The 18,862-nt window shown below is 39.0% G+C and overlaps 1 protein-coding gene across 1 annotated transcript in view; it reads left to right on the top strand.

Annotated features, from left to right (window-relative positions):
- Nucleotides 1–18,862, top strand: part of MAD1L1 (MAD1 mitotic arrest deficient-like 1 (yeast)) — a 382,016-nt gene that overhangs the window by 35,324 nt on the left and 327,830 nt on the right. The window contains exon 10 of the mRNA XM_009320026.1: nt 6,142–6,228. Coding sequence (XP_009318301.1) covers nt 6,142–6,228 — 87 coding nt within the window. The remainder of the gene's footprint in view (nt 1–6,141; nt 6,229–18,862) is intronic.

Below are 18,862 nucleotides of genomic sequence, written 5' to 3'. Positions count from 1 at the left end.
TGAAACTTAACTCTCAGAAATTCCAGGCCTGGACACCAGAGTTTTGTGGCAATGTTTTCATTTGGTCTGGTGAAGGGGAGCTAAGGTGTGCTCCCAGGGAGGTGATGCTCAACATTCCCTTCCCCTCAAAATATGCAAGTTGCAGTTTTCTGATACAAACTTTGAGTTAATGTGACCAAATTAAACTTACAACATGTGCTGCTGTATTTTTCGGAAGTCTGTATGTACTGTTGTGGTTATTGTTATTTGCTGTACTTTCTTGAAGGGGAAGTCATCACAGAAACTGAGCTGCTTTTGGACTTGCTGGTGAAACTTGAGAAATAAGTGGGAGTCCTGTAAACCAGAGATAGAGGAGTTAAAGCAGTTTGTAGAGTTCAAATATATAAAAAGGATGTTTGGGGGACTCACTTCAAACATACAGGAAAAGACCATTACAGACATTCCACGGCCTTTCTAATCACACAGAAATATTTAAAACAACTAAAATGCCTTTCCAGAAATATTCTGTTGTTGTCATGTTACTGTTCTATGTTTGTTCTTCAGATGCTGTTGTTTTCCTGCCTAGGAAGAAGATTAAATTCTTGTTTAAAAGTAGAAAAGGTCCTTCTCGGGGAGGGGAGAACTTAAAAATCTTCTTGTGTTTCTTATACATAATATAAAAACAGATAAGGAACAAAATCCAGATTTATATACTTTTAGGAGACTGCCTTAAAAAAAAAAAAACACAAAAAAACCCAACCTCAAAATTTTTTTTGATTGAAGAAGCAGTTGTGCCCTCCCTTTCTGTGCCAGATTCTCTTAACAAACACTTTACTAAAAAGACTTTTGTCTCTGGTCTTTGTCAGTTAGTTATGCTTAAGTGTAAAACAGTTTATGGCTCCATCTAAAATGCCGTGCCAAAAACCTGGGAATGTTCCATTTCAATTTAATATGACTTAGTTGAGACAACCAAATCTGTGTCATTGTATATTCATACTGAGTTAAAACTATAGAGAGAAATGTTAATTCAACAGACTTCCAAAAATAAGTAATTCTGAGTAATTTAGTATTGTGTGTTAGTAGTTTGGCAGTTTCAAGCAAATTTAATTAAAAAAAAAAAGTGTAAAGAACTTAGTCCTCCAAACAGAGTTGACTAAGTGCCTGTTTTTCTATTTAGTTTTACTTTTGTCTTGCACTTCCATAGCTAAAATTTAATGTCAGATATCTGGCTACAATCAAACCTCTTCCTTTGCTGTGAATTTTGAAACATTTTATAGAAGCAATAAGAAGTTGACGTTCTAATAAATTATAAATTAAAAAATATTCCAATTTTTACTTTAACATCTTCATCTGCTTACTGAGTCTTGGTTTAATGTTACTTCAACAGGTAATTCTCAGTGTGTAACTGTCATAGTTTATACTGAAATGGTAACAGATCCTTAACTAAAACAGTTCAACAGAGCTTTCTAGCAAAGGTCTATGAAATGATGGTTGTGTGCATTAAAAAAAGTATAAAAAAATGCATCAGCCATTTTCCTTGTTAAAAGTTAAAAACGTGTGCCAGTGGGTGCTTGAAAGTCATTGAGTGACTTGGATGGGCATCCCATTAAGTTAACTTTTTCACTTCATTTGAACAGTTTTAGGTTTTTTATCATTCTTAAATTGCTCCTTTTCAAATTATCTGCACTTCAAAGGAAGTCAAAGAGCTTTGGTTAACAGCAATTTTGTCCCTCTCCTGCCTTACTGTGCTGCTAAGCTATGCTGGACTAATTTGCTCATTTAGGGCAAAAAATCTTTTTTCCCAATTAGGCTTAAATTCTCCCGTTTATTTGGTTTTTTGATTTTTGCTTAAATGTTATTGCAGAATGAAATGCAGTCTCAGGATGGGATGGTGGGACAGAGGAAGAACGTTCTAGCTTTTGGCATCTTGTGCCTTACCCAGGAGAAAAGAACTGAAGTTGGTGATTTAATCTGCACCCGCATTTTGGAAGCCACTTTTTGTCATTTGTTCTTCATGTTATCTTGTAGTTACATAGCATATGATTCAGTTTTAATAACATGCTGCTCTTGAATCATACCGTTGAGTGTGTGTGTTTCATTTACAGGATTTTGCACGGCTGATGCGAACTCGGTGTGGGCTTTTTTGTGGTTCCATGGGCTCCATTGTTATGTGGGGAAGGAAGCTGCCGTCTGCAGGTTTGCAGGGCAAACATAGTGACAGTGCAGAAGGAAGCAGCTTCTCAGAAAGGGAGTTCTGGGTGTATTTATTTAAGGATAGAGTTTCAAACTTCCCTCAAGTACCAATGGTGATTCAAGTAGTGTTATTAAGATATATTGTCAGACAGATTATCTTAAAGCAGACTTCTTGGCTTTTTAATACTGGTTTTGATATCAACTGTTCCATAGGGAATGGATGGAGCTTTAGCAAAAATTATATACAGCTAGCCCATCAGACAAAGGCTCTCAAGGCCAGAATATGTTAAGTGTGTGTTGGGATGCTGACAAATTTCTCTCTTTATGTGGCATTGTTTTCAGAAACTTGAAATGAGAGGGCTGTTTACAGCAATGAGAGCTGGTTGGTATTTGCAGTGCTTTGGGAGTTGACCAATTCTCTTCAAATTGAAAGCTCGTCTGATTTAATTTCATTGTGCATGCAGTGTCATTCCTCTACTTGGAACTGTGTAAATTTGGCTTTTGCCAAATTGTGTGTGATCAGGATAGGATGCAGACCTCAGAAACGAGCTTTGAAACCTCTCAATAAAGGTATTTGACAGCAGAGTGCATGCAAGGGGTATCTTTGTCTCTGATCACCTGACATGATTTAGTTTTGCAGAAAGTGAACTCTTCTTTAGAGGGGGTTAATACCCATTGACTTTATTTTCTGTTATATATCTATGCTGCTCCACTTAAAAAAAAAAAAGTATCTAATGCCAATAAAACATCCTCCAGAAATAAGTATAAACCTAAAGCTGCCAATTGCTGAAACTGAGATTGGAAGCTGATTGTTGATTTGAATTGCTGAACTGATGAGAGTGATTGTTTTTTATTGGAAATCTGTCAGTAGCTATCATTACTGGAAATCTGTGGCTTTTATGATCCCGTCTCATTTTACTATTGGATTAATTTCAGTTCTCTGTCTCTAGTCCTGATACATTATGGTATGAATTTCTGAGAAAATGAGAAAAAAATCAAGGCAAATATACTTTTTTTTTTCCCATTTAAAAAAATCTGTGCAATTATTTCATTGATACAGGGACCAAACACTGATGTTGGGGGCTGGCACTCAACATGGCAACAGAGATGCCTGATACTAACTATCGTTGTGATAAATCTGCTATATTTGGTTGAATTGAGAGGCTTAGAACTGCATTTTTCAGAGCCTTGTTGACTTGGCATTAAATTTTACAAAGATTGTCCATGTTGAAATTGGTGTGTCTGCTTACAGCTTCCTTTTGCCAAACAGACTAAGCATACCCAGTCCATTTCTGTCTGGTGTTTTCTGTTTTTTAGCTTCTGGTGACTCCAGTAGGTGAAAGATGGTGAAGTGGAAAGGGAAACATAATTCATATTTATTTTGTCTCATCAGCACTAATACAAAGTTGCTTTTATCCTTACCTTATCTCTAGATTTTTCCAGTTAGAAACTACTGCAGAAAGAAAACATCTACTTCCTTAATTCATAGGGGAAAAAAAAAAACCTGAGTCAGAGGTCCGCTTTCTGCAGATAGAAGCTAATGAACCCATGTTGAAATCGGATTGTAGCTTTATAGACTTCTCTTGTAGGTTTTTTGCTCTTTCCCCCCCTGTAGACACTGTGGAGCATGCAAAACCAATTGTCCTCCACTTTCTGGCATATGTGATCATTCAGTTCTCCATTTATATACCAGTAGAAAGAACCTGAGTCCTCCAGCTTGGAAAACAGAGTTAGAGCAGTGTTAGATTTGAGCTCTTCAGAGGTGAGATTCCAAGAAACCAGTGTTGTTTTTCCCTTGCTCTTGGGTTATGTGGCGATGTGGCTTGCATCAGACTGGGTTGAATTGGTTCTCCAGTGTTTGCTCTGATGCCCAGCCATTACATATCCCTCGGTAAAGAGATGAATAAATTATGAATCCCTTCAGGCTCAGCTACAGGAGTTTGGAGTGTGTTATCTAGTGCTGCAACACGTTTGAAAACCCAGGTGCATGTTGGCTTAAAGTTGACTTGTCTCTGCTACCAGAATTTGAATTTTAGATGTTTTAATCAAGCCATATCCAGCTTGGTGTCTTGGTTTCTTCTCATAGTTTCCTTGGCCATTGAGTGTGATGTCTTTGAAGGATAGTGTTTCATTCTGTTCTGACAGATTTCTTTGACTGCCGCAATATGTGTCTCCATTGTCTGAAGAAGACCACTTCCATCTGTTTTATTATATATCACCTGTTAAGACTTGCATGTAACACAAGTGGTGTTAGAGGCTTCAAAATTTTCTGCTGAGGAAGGCTACGAGTGCACAATTCTGGAAGCAAAAAGCAGGAACCTTTGAATTGGGATTGCCAGAACTGAATCCTGATTATTTGCATCAGCTCAGTGTTTCACTGATTTTCACTTGGCTGGAAGTGGCAGATCATTAAAGAGAAAAAGTGATGCCTTTTCTGTATGTGAATAGTTGGCTGGAAGGTGGTATCATCAGAGAAATGGCTTCTTTAGTCCTAGATTTAGTCAGAATCCCAATGGTCAAGCTAGAGGCATATCTCCTACCTATTCAGTTTTTGGAGTGGCAGGAGCCTCATTCCAGGGCTGTATTTGAATAACGTAAAATCTGACCAGGCTTAATCTCATCTGCGAGCAACAGTGAAGCCTTGACTTGCATCTTGGGGGACACGACAAAATGTGGTTCTACAGATTTCACTTCTGCAAAACTAGCTTCCCACTCGCTCCTTGTGGAAAAAACCCTTTCAAGGTTTGGGTCACTCTTCCCCTTTGGGGGTGATGCATCTTGCTGTAGCAAAAGGATGTACCCAGTATGTACTGTGATGCCCTTTCCAGCTTCCTTTCCTTTGAGAAGTGTGATACAGATGCTTCTCTTTTGGGATGGGGAACCCTTTCTGGTGGCTCAAGAGAAAATCTTTTTGTATTTTTTTATAAGCTGCCTTCATTTTAAGTTGAATCTCTTACACTCATGATTCAAAGAGAGGTCTCTGAAAAGAACAGTTATCTCCTGCGGAGGCTGTTGTTGTGGAATAGTGGTTTCTGAGGCTGCCAGACTAGAGTTATCTTGGTCCCATTCTACTAGCTTTAAGAATTTGTCATTGGGTTTGATGGAAAACTACACCTATTCCTGACAACTGCAGAGCTGTTGCTAGCGGATCCGTAGAAATCTTTGATCTCTTTGACAAGAAAAGGTTATCAGAGTGGTATCTGAAGTGTTATCTAGAGCTGATGGAATTTTTTTTTTTTTTTTTTTAATCCCCCCCTGGCCCCGGCTCTGGAGTCACTGCTTGTGTGAAGGAATCTGAAGTCAGCACACTGGTAATTGTGTGGGAACACTGCTTTGAGTCACCCATGATGTAGCTGAACCTCTACACTATCAGAGGTTATTCACCAGTAGCCAGAGCTGTTGAATTGTACCATCTATGTGTACATTTACTCCCTCCTTTTCTTACCCTCATGGTAACGATCCTGTGATCATGCTCCACTGAGACTCCGTAGTTTAGTAGCAATTGGAGTAATGCTGGGTGTGCTCACCTCTGTGTATTTGTGCTGAGCACTAGGATAGGGAGGAGGTTGTGAACACCTATTCTTATGTATGTTAAAAAAAAAAAAGTATATATGTTCAAGTGATAAGCTGTCTGTTCACCTGTATGAATGTTTATGTAGGCTGCTTGCTTTGAAGAATTTGGTCTTGCTGAGGCTCCGGCTTTAGAGTTAGTTTATGGGTTGAAGTGAACAGTGGTGAGATGCTGTGATTTGGATGGTGGTTACAGCATACAGCAATGGCTTTAATAAAACAGACTTTTATGTAAGCTGGACAGGATGCAACCCTCTGTTGTTCTAAGGGACTGCAGCAATTTTGGCCTGGTGAAATTGCCTTGTCTGCTTTTGGTGAGACCTTTTTTCTGGTTATGTATGGAACTAGCTTTTCAACCAATGATTTGTTAAAAGTTTCTATTTTGTTTTAATTGTGTAGGACACCTGATGACCTCTCAAGGCAAATTGTGGCCCTGCAGCAAAGGGAGCTTGTGCTGAAAGAGCAGAACTCTACCATCACGAACAGGTGAGTGATACCAATAGTGGATGCTGGTAGCAAGACACTGCTATATTAAAACTTGTAGAAAGAAAACAAGGACTGCAAACTGAGGGAATGGCTCTTTAGATTCCTTTGCTGTTCCATGGAGCCTTCTGTGCTATCTTCTATTCTTTCCCATGTTGATGAAGAGTTTTTTGCTTACTTAAATCTTAAATTCTTACTTAAAGAAAAAGATGAAGAACTGTGGGCAGATGCAGTGAAGAGTTTATCAGCTTTATTCTATGAGCTGAAGTGTTTGCAAGGGGAAGTGAGCTGTTTTCCCAGACCATCTCATCTGGAAAGGGAATTTCACAGCAAAATGTGCAAAGTAGTCATCTGGGTATGGGAAAGGGAGTAAGAGCCCTGCAGACTGTGATTTGACTACTTAGAGGACCAGTTTGTATAGATGGTGGTGGAAAAGTATGTTTGCAGTTTTGGTGGCCAAGTACTGCTAGCCTTTGGGAGGAGCACTCTGTTTATAGAGTGAGGTACGTATTTGAAACTAGAGGGTGTTTAAGCCTTTGCCCTGGTGTGGGAGTGAATATCTAATAGGGGAAATGAACTTATCTGCCAGAGCCTAACTTTCTAGACTGCTTTGGTTACACATAGCGTTTCTTAACATGGTTCCGTAGCCTGCCAGAAAGTGCTTCTCATTCTCGGTACACATATTCTTGCTTCTCACACTATTTCCTCACATTAGGACCCTGTTGTCTCTTCTTGTTAAAAACAATAACTCTATCTTTCAAAAAGCTCTTGGACTGTTTGCATTGCCGAGGTGTTAGCTGAGTAACAGAAGTGTGGAGAATTTCAACCTTCGGTGTAAGCATGTTGGATTTAAAGCATTCAAATACTGTGTAATTGAGCACTGGACAAGCACTCTTAGTTTGTCTTGGGCTGCATTTGCTAACGTGTCTCCTGAGGTATGTGGTAGACTTTGGTTCAAGGGATGATTGTGTTCTGGGCTCCACCTTACTAATGATGGACAGGATTCAAGCTGGGTGTTAAAAGCTTCGTGTGTGTGTTGCTGATGTTAGCGAAACTATTTAGTTGGTTGTAAAATTGTTAGCCAAGTGTAAATTCCCACGAGTGCAGCTGGTCAAATTGTTTTGTGGTTTTTGCTAAGAAGTTTAAAGGGGGAGAAAAATCTCACCAATATAAAAAAGACATTTCATACATTAAAAATAAACCAAGCAAACCCTCAAACCTGCAATTGATCAAATGATCAAATAAAAGAATGGTGATAATGTTTGAGTTATTGATTTTTATTTTTTTTGTGGGCTCATTCTCACAGCCTGTCAGAGAAATGCTTTTTCTAAATTTATTAATGGCCAAGGGGAATCATCTGTTGAAAAAGCAGCCTTTTGGTAGTGCCTGTTCATGCTGGATGTAATTGTGCCAATTTAGCTTAAAAATAAAAACATGATTAAGATTACTTTTTGATTTCAAGTGAAATGGGCTGTAAAGCTGCTTAAATTAAAATTCTGACATTTTCTTGATGCAATGCTGTGTGTCATTTCCAAAACTGATAATTTCGGCTTTCTTCTGTCACATACCTTATTCTGTCTTAAAATGTAGGCAATAAGATACATTTTTAAAAACCTTTCATTACAGATGATTTGAAAGTTCCCAGGAGAAAGTCTTGAGTCTTTGGAAATAAAACCTTGTTAAGGAAGCAAATCTAATTTTCGCTTTTCCCTGAATGACATCCAGATTTAACTGGATGTCTTTTTTATTTGTTTCATAGTAGTGTTCAGAATGGTCTTTGTATTACAGTAACTTAATATGTGATCGTGACTCCCTCTAGTGATTGAGCCAAGCACTTATTCAGCTTTTTATTGTTTTTTCAGCTACAAGTTCTTTTGCCCTTAGTTGAAATGTGTTAACTCTTCAGTACTGAGAGTGCTACGTTTGATTTATAAAGTCAGTGGTTATGCATGTATAGAGAGATGTGCAGTACAAAGACAAAAGAATTTTTGCGTACCCTAAGAAGCTTTGATTAATTTTCTCCATTAAAATTAATGATTCGGTAGATGCTTAAGAAAACATCATCAGAAGTTGGCACCTGAATTTATTTTTTGGCAATGAAGTGGAGAATCACAGATAGTCCTGGCTTACCTGTTGCTACAGTGCAAAATTCAGTTTAGCAGAAGAGGTTTGAGTGTGGTGTTAAAGATGGTGATATGACCCTTTTCCCTAAATGGCTGATATTGAGTCTTTGTACAGTGAACGTATGTTTGGTTGTCACTGAGCTCTTAAACACAGGCAGAAGAGTGCCTGGAAGAGTTTTTTGCAAGCTGATTATTCTTTCTCTCAGTCTTTGCACAGCAGTCTTCTTATCGTGTTTTATTCCCAGTGATGGTACCTTTCCCACATTGTGTAGTGACTGTGATAGACACTTGCCAGCTACTATTTGTCTCACAACCTGACAAGTAGTCCCCAGTCTCTTTTTGATAAGAGGAGATGCTTGGTAGCGAAGCAGGAGTTAATTGCTAGTGTAGTGGAATATGAGCAGGACTTGACTTCAGAAAACAAACCAGGCATGGAAAAGGTATCACAAGGAAACAATTTGCTATGTAAGGTCCCATCCGTTTCTGTAAAACTGGAGACAGATCTAGCTCAACTGCTTCTCAGTGTCCCTTAGTTGATCTAGAATGGAGAGTTATGGTATACAAACACACTGGTAACAACATTTTCCAAATGGCATATGGTTTCACTAAACAGACTAAATTTATTTTGTCTCACTCTTCCATTCTTGACTGCTTTCCATTTGTTACTGTATATTTTTTTTAGAGCCAGTGTTTCTGTTATTGAAAAGACAATAGAGGTCATCACACCACGAAAAGGCTACTTCGTTACAAATCAGCCTTTGCATTGATATTTCTCCTGCTTCTGGCTTGGGGATCTGAAGCCCAATCTGTGTTTTGTGTAACCTGTGCAATTGCCAGTGTCTTAAGGCCTCCCAGAGATCAAATGATGATGCATATCATATTTGCTGTATCACTCAGATTGGATGCTTTTAGACACAGAGCCACAGGACTGAATTTCCTGAACAGTGGGTTTAAATCAATTTCTTTTAACAGTGATTGTTTACATGTTTGAGTTGTGTAGACTCCCTTGGACTTTGCTGTTTTTGCTAGGGAGGAAAACCTTCCTGTGGTGCTAGCGTGGGGAAAGAGGAGAGGGTCACTCTTGCACTGAACGCATAAGCAGCAGCTCACTCCTCTTTGCAACTTCAGGATCGCTGAGTAATGTAGCTGAAAGTGTCATTAATAGCGCGTGATGGAATCTCACTGCCGCTTTGCAGTGTGTTGCTACAAGTTGTGTAAATAGAGTAAATTATACCTTCAGCAGTAACAGCAGGAAGTATTGTGGAGCTTTGTAACTGCAGAACAAAGATAACAATCCAAAGGTTTAAAGGCTCAAAAGAAGATTGCTTAGGGCCACTTTGATAGCATGAAGTGTACCTGCTCTGCTGTTTAGGGAAAGGTAATGAAGGAAAGATGGTTTATTAGTGGGTCAGTTTAACCATGCAGCCATCATTTGTTTAAGCACGATTTTCCCCCCAGAGTGTGAATGCTATAGGCGTGGTACATTGAACTGTACTTTTTCAGGAAGAGTTGATAGTTGTAGCTTGCAATATGGAGAGTTGGCTAAGCGGTTTATAAGCTTTTGTCTTATGGAAAAATGATGTAGTAGTTACACTATTTTTTTTAAGTGAGAATATTTTTTCCAGCATCCTATCTGCATATTTGGAGTTTCTGGAGAGATTTCCTAAAACAATTCTGGCAAAGCATTCTAGAAGTTGAAATATAGGGGAAAACTTCCCTTCTGTTGTGGTTTAGAGTCAGCTGGCAACTGAGCACCACCCAGCTGCTCGCTCACTCTCCCCGCCTCCTGGTGGGATGGGGGAGAGAATAGGAAGAGTAGAAGTGAGAAAACTTGTGGGTTGAGATAAAAACAGTTTTTAATAACTGAAATAAAATAAAATACTACTACTACTACTACTACTAATAGTAAGAAGAAGAATATACAAAGCAAGTGATGTACAGTGCAATTGCTCACCACCCACCGACCGATGCCCAGCCAGTCCCCGAGCAGCGGCCCCCCCGGCCAGCTTTCCCCCAATTTATGTACTGAGCATGACGTCCCATGGTATGGAATGTCCCTTTGGCCAGTTGGGGTCAGCTGTCCTGGCTGTGCCCCCTCCCACCTTCTTGTGCACCTCCAGCCTTCTCAGTCGGTAGAGCATGGGAAGCTGAAAAGTCCTTGACTAGTGTAAGCAGGACTTAGCAACAACTAAAACATCGGTGTGTTATCAACATTATTCTCATCCTAAATCCAAAACACAGCACTGTACCAGCTACTAGGAAGGAAATTAACTCTATCCCAGCCGGAACCAGGACACCTTCTCATCAGCATTGTCTTCTGAGATGGCTAAGCATGAAGGAATGACGCTGCTTACAGTTTGATCTTTGCTTCAATTCTGTAAGACGGGCTATGAAGATGTGCTTTTTTTGGTTACTTGTGGTCCCTTCTAAAGTGATCATTTCTTTTCTACTTTTGCTCTTGTTGTCTAAGTGTAATATTGACTTTGGACCATTGAGGTATCTTGTATAAAGTCAAATACAAGGAAACACATAGGTGAAGTTAGTACTAAGCAGGATGAAGGACACACAGAAAAATGGAAGAGGAATAAATCTTTGGTTCTGGTGTTGGGATCCTGGAGCTGATGGCTTATTCTCATCACCTAGTGCCAGAAACCCAGCCATGTGTTTTGACATATAGTTTCATATGTGAAAATGGATACATAGAATATGTTTGAAAAAACATTTTCCTTCTGCAAGTGCTCATAGAGTTCTGTTAAGAGACATGGTTGTTTACCATCTTTATTCATATAAATCATGTAAAGCTGATTTACCCAAACAACCTGCTGTGTATGTTGTCGCTTAAAAATGAAATAAAAAACTAAACCATGGAAGGCTGGGAAATGTAAACTGCAAACTGAACAGAAAATGCTTTTGAGTTGGGCAGCAGGGACTTTTTTTAATAAAAACAACAATGAATGAGTGATGATAAGCTCAGAACCGTCCATCTCCATAAGTGTTGTTAGCTCAGAAGCATGTCGTAAATCTATTGCCCATCTTCTATTTTCTTTGGATGTCCTAAGGAGTGTCAGTCACAAATATAAATAGAGCCTGTCAGAGTTCTTCTCCTAATCTTCTGGAAAGTTGGACAGAAGTTTAATTACAGTGAAATGTCTTTTATCTGACAGAGAGAGAAATGCTAGCTTTTTGATAGGCTTTATGAGTTATTTTGTGATCAAAAGAAGCACTTAATGTCTAATATAGGACAAGGTTAAGGATTTTATTTTTCTTCTCTTGTTCGTCTATAAGGCACATTGTGCCTTGATTTATATGTGGAGGTGTGTGTGTACCTAACACAAGACAAATGTTTATTCACAGTGCTTCAGGGCAATATTAACTGCTGGCAAGTTCTGCATTCATTTATAGAGTAATATTATGAAGAAATGACTAGCAGCTATTGCTTTTTCTTTTCTCCAAAATGGATCTTTCATGCATTTTTATATCAGAAGGTAGTTGATAGTGTCCCATTAAGTGACCAGTCTACTGTCTCCAAATAAACATATTCAAATACTAAGCTTCCAAAGCAATGTCTGGTTATTCGTGACTCTAATTTGGTAGATGCAAAGCTTTTCCACTTTTTTTTTCTATTGTGTAGTTAATCCCTAGCAGAAAATAGGAAGGCAAAAAATAATTTAGCCAAGACATTGACTTCTGCTTCCAATTCTAAATACATGGGATTTTGCCCAGACCTTTGCTTTTCATGATTGTGCCATTTTTAGTCTTATTTCCTGAGGGAGTGAGGCTTATTACTGTGCTTTGTGTGTGTATGTAGATGAGATTGTGCTACCCTACACTTTTGAACTTGCTAGTTGTCTTCTGTTAAGTTTGGCAGATGGTAGAGGTCTCAAATATAATAAATTCCAGCAAGTTTAAGGGTAACAGGTCTCCATCTCCAGGAGAGACATCCTGTGTTGATGCAGCTGGAGGTCATGCCCTGTTAGGTATCAGAGCCCTGCAAGCAAAAGACCCTCTTAAATGTCACGTTGACAGTAAGGCTTCTATCGGAGATCATGCCTTCTTAGCCACCGCTCATTCAGCCTTGAGACTGGCAGTGCTATTCTGATAGCATGGCAGTATCACAATCCATAATTTCTGCTATACCAAGTTCTCCAAAGGCTCGTGGCATTTGATAGTACTGTGGTAATGTTGTTGGTATCGGTATTGTTTTCATGCTGTTGGTATGAGAAATGGAAGTCCACTTGAGTCAATATTCACCTTTGGAGAGAGAGATCCATAGGAAACCAGGCAACTTTGGTTTTTGAAGCTTATGGTGTTTTTTTCTGTTTAAAAGAAAATATATAGAAAAAGCCTAAAGAACAGCCTACAGGGGACAGACACAGCTGTAACTGTACCATCTTTTCAGCCTGGAGGTCTGTGGAAACTGCATAGTGGAAAACCAGTAAAAATATTAGTTTCTTACCTTATATTTGACTGTGCTTCTTGGAGAACATTCAAGGAGAATCTGTGGAATGCCTCTGTTCAGTGCTCTGATCACTTTTAATGATTAAAAAAATTGTAGAAGCTATTTAACTCTGTTCTTAAGTTTGTGGTTTTTTTTTTTTCCTCTTGTTCCAGGATTGTGATTGACCCTTGTTGTTCCTACTAGCATCCCCGATGTTTGTGCATCTTTTTATTACTGGAATGAACAATAGCTTTCATTTGTTAGTGCTCCTCTGGAGATGCTGATTCAGCATTCCCTTGGGTGTCCAGGTAGCAGTGTGTATTATTAACCAGAAAAATGTGTTTAAAAAAAAAAACAAACCAATTAATTTGATAGGAAGCATAGACTGTTGTTGATGGTGTGTTGTACAGCAGACACTCCATGATTCAACATGGAGCTGCATTGTAAAAGTTATGGAAGGAGAAATCTGCCTAGCATTTCTTCTATACATGGCTCACATCTGCGCTGTAAATCTTTCAGTTCCATGAGACTAAAATTCCTAAAAATCCTAGATGAAATAGGTGTATGTTAATACTGGTCTAGAGTTCTCAGAAACTAGAATGAATATTTAGAATTATTGAAGTACTTGAAGTCAAAACTTATTATCTATTTTCATTATTCGTATTCTTTCCTTTTTAGCAGAGGGATGCTGTGATCAAATTAATGATTTACGTGAGGCTGATGGGCCAAAGGAAGAGTGCCCCGCGTCCATGTTATATTTGTGATATGAATACAAAGGGAGAAATTATAATCTTAGCTATGCAGTAGACAGCAGTACAAAAATATTCTACTTTGAAACCAGTACTATTATGTAAAATCTTGAATTCAGCCTGTTGCCAAGGTTTGTATAGAGCTCTGGGAACTGTAGTGATTTAAGATTTCTGGCGCTTAGGGATTTGTCTTTTATTGCCTCTGCAATAGAGCAGTACGCCTTGAAAAACTTTGAGAGTTGGAAAAGAGGAGGGCCCTCCAGTTTGGTAGTATCTTTAGAATGAGTCTTGAAGTCATAAGGATGGTTCCACGGATATGGTGGAAGAATGTGGCCTGAGAAGTCTGGACGTAGTTTCTGGAGAAGCTTTGTGTTTGCTTGGGTTCTGCTGAGCCACTTAATACAGTGACCTGAGTTCCTCATATTCTCACATGCAGATCCAGAAGACCACATGAATGAAAACAAACATCTCTACTCCATATATCCTGTCTAAACTGTACCTATTTTTAAGGCAAATAAAACACATTAATTCCTATCTATCTGTACCTGTTACGATTTTTTTTTGTTCCCTTCTCCCCCAAAAGCACATTCGTTTCTTCCCATATACTATCTTAAAATTATAGTACTGACCATGGCTCTTGAACTGTTCCTTTGAAGTGTTTTGTGATAAGTCATCAATAGTCAAACAAGGTTGCGTATAACCGTTTTGTCTCTTAATTTGTAATGCTAGAACTGCATTATAGCTTTCCTGAGCAGTCATGAGAAGCTAGAGGAAGACTGGTGGCAGAATGAATTTTCGGTCTTTTGTACCCGAATACCTATTGTAGTTGCTGCAATAACAGGGGGTATTGAAGACTACGGATTTGTCTGAAGTTTTTTAGGGTACTGTTTATACTGTTGACTTTAAACAGATTGATGGTTTCCCAGTGCTTTGGAGGGAGTGGGGACAGCCAGAATACATTGAGGCATTTTAGCAAGGTAAACGTGAATTCTGTAGGATTTTGTAACTGCTGTGGAGTAGCGTCAGTTCAAATACTGCACAGAATATGGTTATGTCTAAAAAATAGATTGTCTTGGCTGGGATGTCTCAATCAGCTGATCACATCTGCATGTAAACTTCTTCAGCTCTATAGCTAATCGCTTGTTTAACAATTTCTCATCTGGATCACGTCAACTCTACCACATGACTTCTTCAGCCAGCTATTATTGGTATTTTCATTATATATTTTAATTTTAATATCCTCTGTGTCTGCTTGTATGCACATGTGAATGTATAGACCATGGTGCAATATAGTAAATGCAGGAAATGCTGTAAGTATATAGCTGTTGGTGGGGGGAGGGCATTTTTAATTAGTTATAAATATTTTCCTAATGTCAAAGTTTTATCATCTATACAAAAGACACATACTGCTTGAAAAGTTTAATCAAAAATAAAAAGTAAGCTGCCTTGTCTTTTTTAGCTGTGTAAGGCAAAAAAAACTTGTTATAAATTGCAGTCAACCCCCCCACCAAAAAGCAGCTTTCTTTTGCTGCTCTGAAAGTTAAATGACTAATGTGCATAATTTATTTGAGCATCTGTGCTAAAAACTTGCATACCAAGTTTTAGTTCAATGTGATCAACAATGGCGAAAATTAGGATTTATCATGGAAATGCTGACGGCTGTGAACATGTGTAGGCTAAACCGGTGCCTGACAAACCTTCTTATTGTGCAATGCTAATGGTGAAACAAATTTTTTTTTTTCTGCTGTAATTGCATTTTTCCCCCCCGTCTGCTTAATTTTCTCCTTTTCAAATTTGGTGGTTTTAGTTGCACTTCATATTTGGATTCCTGCTTTTTCTGGAGTCTGCATAAAACCTCCTGAGTTGTCTTGTGATATTTCTAAGCGTAAGATACCCTGAGCTTTCTGGGTGAGCAAGGGGAGGAACAGCATCCTGAGATCTAGCTGGTGCTTTGCAGTAACGTGCTCAGAACAGAAGATGGTGCCGGCAGCCTTGGGTGCTGCTCTGTCTTCCCTCCCTTCCTCCTCCACCTTTTGTGTCTTCCACAGCCAGGGTGCTGTCACCAGGATTATAAATTCTGGAGCCAATTAGCTAAAAAATGTTACAAGTGAAAGGAAAGAAACAAAAAGCTGCAGAATATCTTGATGTGAATATGCCTGTCTTGGAAACTCTTCCTTGGAGAGGTCAGATGTAGCCTTTTACTACAGCTCTGGTGAAGCATCAGACACTTCTGAGGCATCTGGTTAAGGAAGGAGTAGTTGGTACGGAGGAGTCAAGCGCAGGGAATCAAGGCAAGGCCTTCTTAGGAAATTGTGCTGATAATATAAGGTCTTCTGTTAAACGCTGGAAAGATCCTGAGGGTGTGTTCGTGTCTTGACAGTGTTTCTTTCTTTATCCATCTTTGTCCACAAGATTTCTTGTTGAAGCAAATTTCTTGGTTTGTTTTTTGTTTGGGGTTTTTTTTTTTAGTTTTCAAAGTCAGACTGATTGCTTAGTTTTTGCATGGGCATCACAGAGGAGAAACCTGTTTATAGCCAGTTCTTCTCTCTCTCTCCACCGCCCACCCCCCCACTAGTCGGTGTCTTTTCTGGCAGTAGTGATGCAGCCGTGCTCTGTTGCTTAGAAGAAATTCTGACAGTGTCTCGGTGCAGTCAGTCTTTTGCAGGAATGTGTCAGTCCTTAGGAAAGGAGGTGGGGTAGAGTTGGAGATGGGTTCAGGAGGAGTGGTTGGCAACTGGTCCAGTTATTTTGTTGCTGGTGACTTTGGGTATTTTTTTACTGTAGCCATATGAGAAAAGCTAGTAGGATCTGACATTCAGAGGGCCCTTCGGGGCCAGATGCTTGGTCGGAAGGCTTAGGCATTGTACTCTGCTAGAGTTCAGAACAGTGTTCTAGCAAAATGTAATTTCCTTTCTGTCATATCTTATGTATGGCCTGTTTTTACATGTTTTCAATATTTAAAACAATGTTCACATATTCATAAGTTTTAAAATACATTCTCACTGTTAAGAGACAGAAATCAGTAAAAAAACCTCACAAAAATCCCAACAACAAACCCACAACAAAACCCTTTTATTCAAGCAAGAAAAATCAAATTCTTATGAGTGAAATAACTACTGAAGAGGCTTTCTGTTTCTCAGCCAGAAAAAGCTTCTGAAATATTTATGGAAATAAACCAAAATGTGTCCCTTTCTGGCTGTACAAATAAGGGATTATCAGATCTAGCCTATGGCAGTTGCAGTATATAGAGTCCAAAGTATCTACTACTAACAAAAGAGAGTGTATGCTTTAAGAAAATGCTTTGAGGTTGTTTTTGTTTTTGTTTTTTTTTAATGGGACTCTACTGACAAAGTATCACACATCCATGGGTTATCCTAATGAAAAAAATCCCTCCTCTTGCACCTTGCATTGGAGGAAAAAATTGTCACCAAGGCAATGCATTAATTGACTCTTGGAAACCAAATGTATAATTTATGTTGATGCATCTTGATCTACTTAAAGAGCAAGACTGAAGTCACTTCATAGCCCTTTCTCTTGTAGCTGGGAGTGTGGAGCAGTGCTGCTTACATCCCCTCCAGTTGAAAGGATCTGAATCCTGTGCTGCGAAGGATATAATTGCAACACAGGTTGTCTGGCTGTGTCACACTCCCAATTTATTGAGTGAACTTGCTCATCTGGGTCTTATGCCTTGGTTTTCATTCTACAAATCTTGCACTGGTGTAAGAATTGGAGCCTGTTGAAGTCAGAGTGCATTCTGATCATTCACAGAAGAATCAGCAAAACAAGGTTTGTAGGGAGAAGTAATACCTTTTATTAGACCAGCTGATAGGATTAGGAGACAGACGTGCATTTGGGCACAGAGCCAATACTCAGATCTGATATCGAAGCAAAAGCCTTCCAGCTAAATGCAGGTTGACAACAGTTGCTCTGAGTTTAACTTGGTTAATCAATTAGACAATTCGAGAGAGAAGGTAGTGGGCACGTGTGGAACGGGAGGAGGTATCAGACAGAAGAAAGGGCTGTTAGCATCTGTGAGAAAGAGAGGGACTCGGTCTAAATCATTCTGATACGTGACCAGGGTTTGGGTACTTTGATAAGACAAACAATTAGTAGTATGAACTTTCTCCACATAGAAGGAGCTTGGAAGCAGCTACACAGTGTGTGTCATGTTTTTGCTGGAGCCATATACCAGTAAATACTGTGTTTCATTGACTCGGCACTGGTATGTCAGACTTGCAATTAAGGGGCTAGAACTTGAATTTTATATTAACCAAATATTATTTTCTATACTGTCAATAAAATAATTTTATCATATTGTTTGACCTATCTCCTCTGGGCACTCAGCTGCAGCAGCATGTCTGTGTTCTAGGATAAAGTGTGTTTCCTGAGATGCAGTATTTCTGCCTCTTGCACTTGTGAGTAGTGTGGGCTACGCTGATGCTGGGAAAGGCCAACTGTAGATACCGTGTTGGTGTTCGTGGCAAAATCTGTTGTCAATTTTGAGTAACTGTTTGGACCTAATAGGTCAGTGTAATGTGGCTTGTTTCTTTTTTTTTTTTTAACTGTGTCCTATTTAATAAAAGTGCACCTGCTGCTGTGTTACCTACTATCATTGTGTTGTGTTGTGCGCAGCCATGGGTGGTAAGTCTCTCAACTTGCCTATTTGAGAGTAACGTAATATCTTTTTAACAGTGTATTTGTCAGATTTTTTTTCTTTCCTGATTACATCCAAAAGGGGAAAAAAAATGTTGATAATAAGAACTGTGGTTATAAAAAAATAAGCAACAGTAAGATAACTTGGGGCAAAGTGGTGCCTAAAAATACTTGATGTTTTTAAGCTAATTACATTTTATATTGCCAGTGACCTTTTGGAAACCTTTCATTTGCATGGATTGCAGATGCCTCCAAAGAAATGCCTTTATGCAAAACGAAAATGCATTCCAGTTGTCTCCTCAAATGCAGAATGCAGGTCTACTGTCTGTAGAATGTGCCCTTTTTCAGAAGAACTTCATAACATGACTGTTTTGAACCGCAGGGAGAGCTTTGCCTGATGGAGAAGATGAGCACCCAGGCTGTGTCATCTTACAAGGCTGCTTCTTGAAGGTGGGGGTTCTGTGTATAAACAGCGACATGGGGACATTCTTGAACTTACAGAGGAAGTATTCATTAATACTAACAGTCAGAGGGAACTTCAAATTTATTCTGACTCCCTTGGGAAATTTTGTGGCTCAGTGGCAAACTTGTGAATGATGAAATACGGACCTTGTTTCAAATGAGCCTGCCAAGTATAAGGCAGAAATTCCTCAGTTTTTGCAGGCTTTTAATTT

Source organism: Pygoscelis adeliae, unplaced genomic scaffold, assembly GCF_000699105.1.
Source record: "Pygoscelis adeliae isolate BGI_AS28 unplaced genomic scaffold, ASM69910v1 Scaffold242, whole genome shotgun sequence".
Taxonomy (NCBI): Eukaryota; Metazoa; Chordata; class Aves; order Sphenisciformes; family Spheniscidae; genus Pygoscelis; species Pygoscelis adeliae.
Note: the sequence above shows the minus strand (reverse complement) of the source record. Positions and strands in the feature narration are given on the sequence as shown.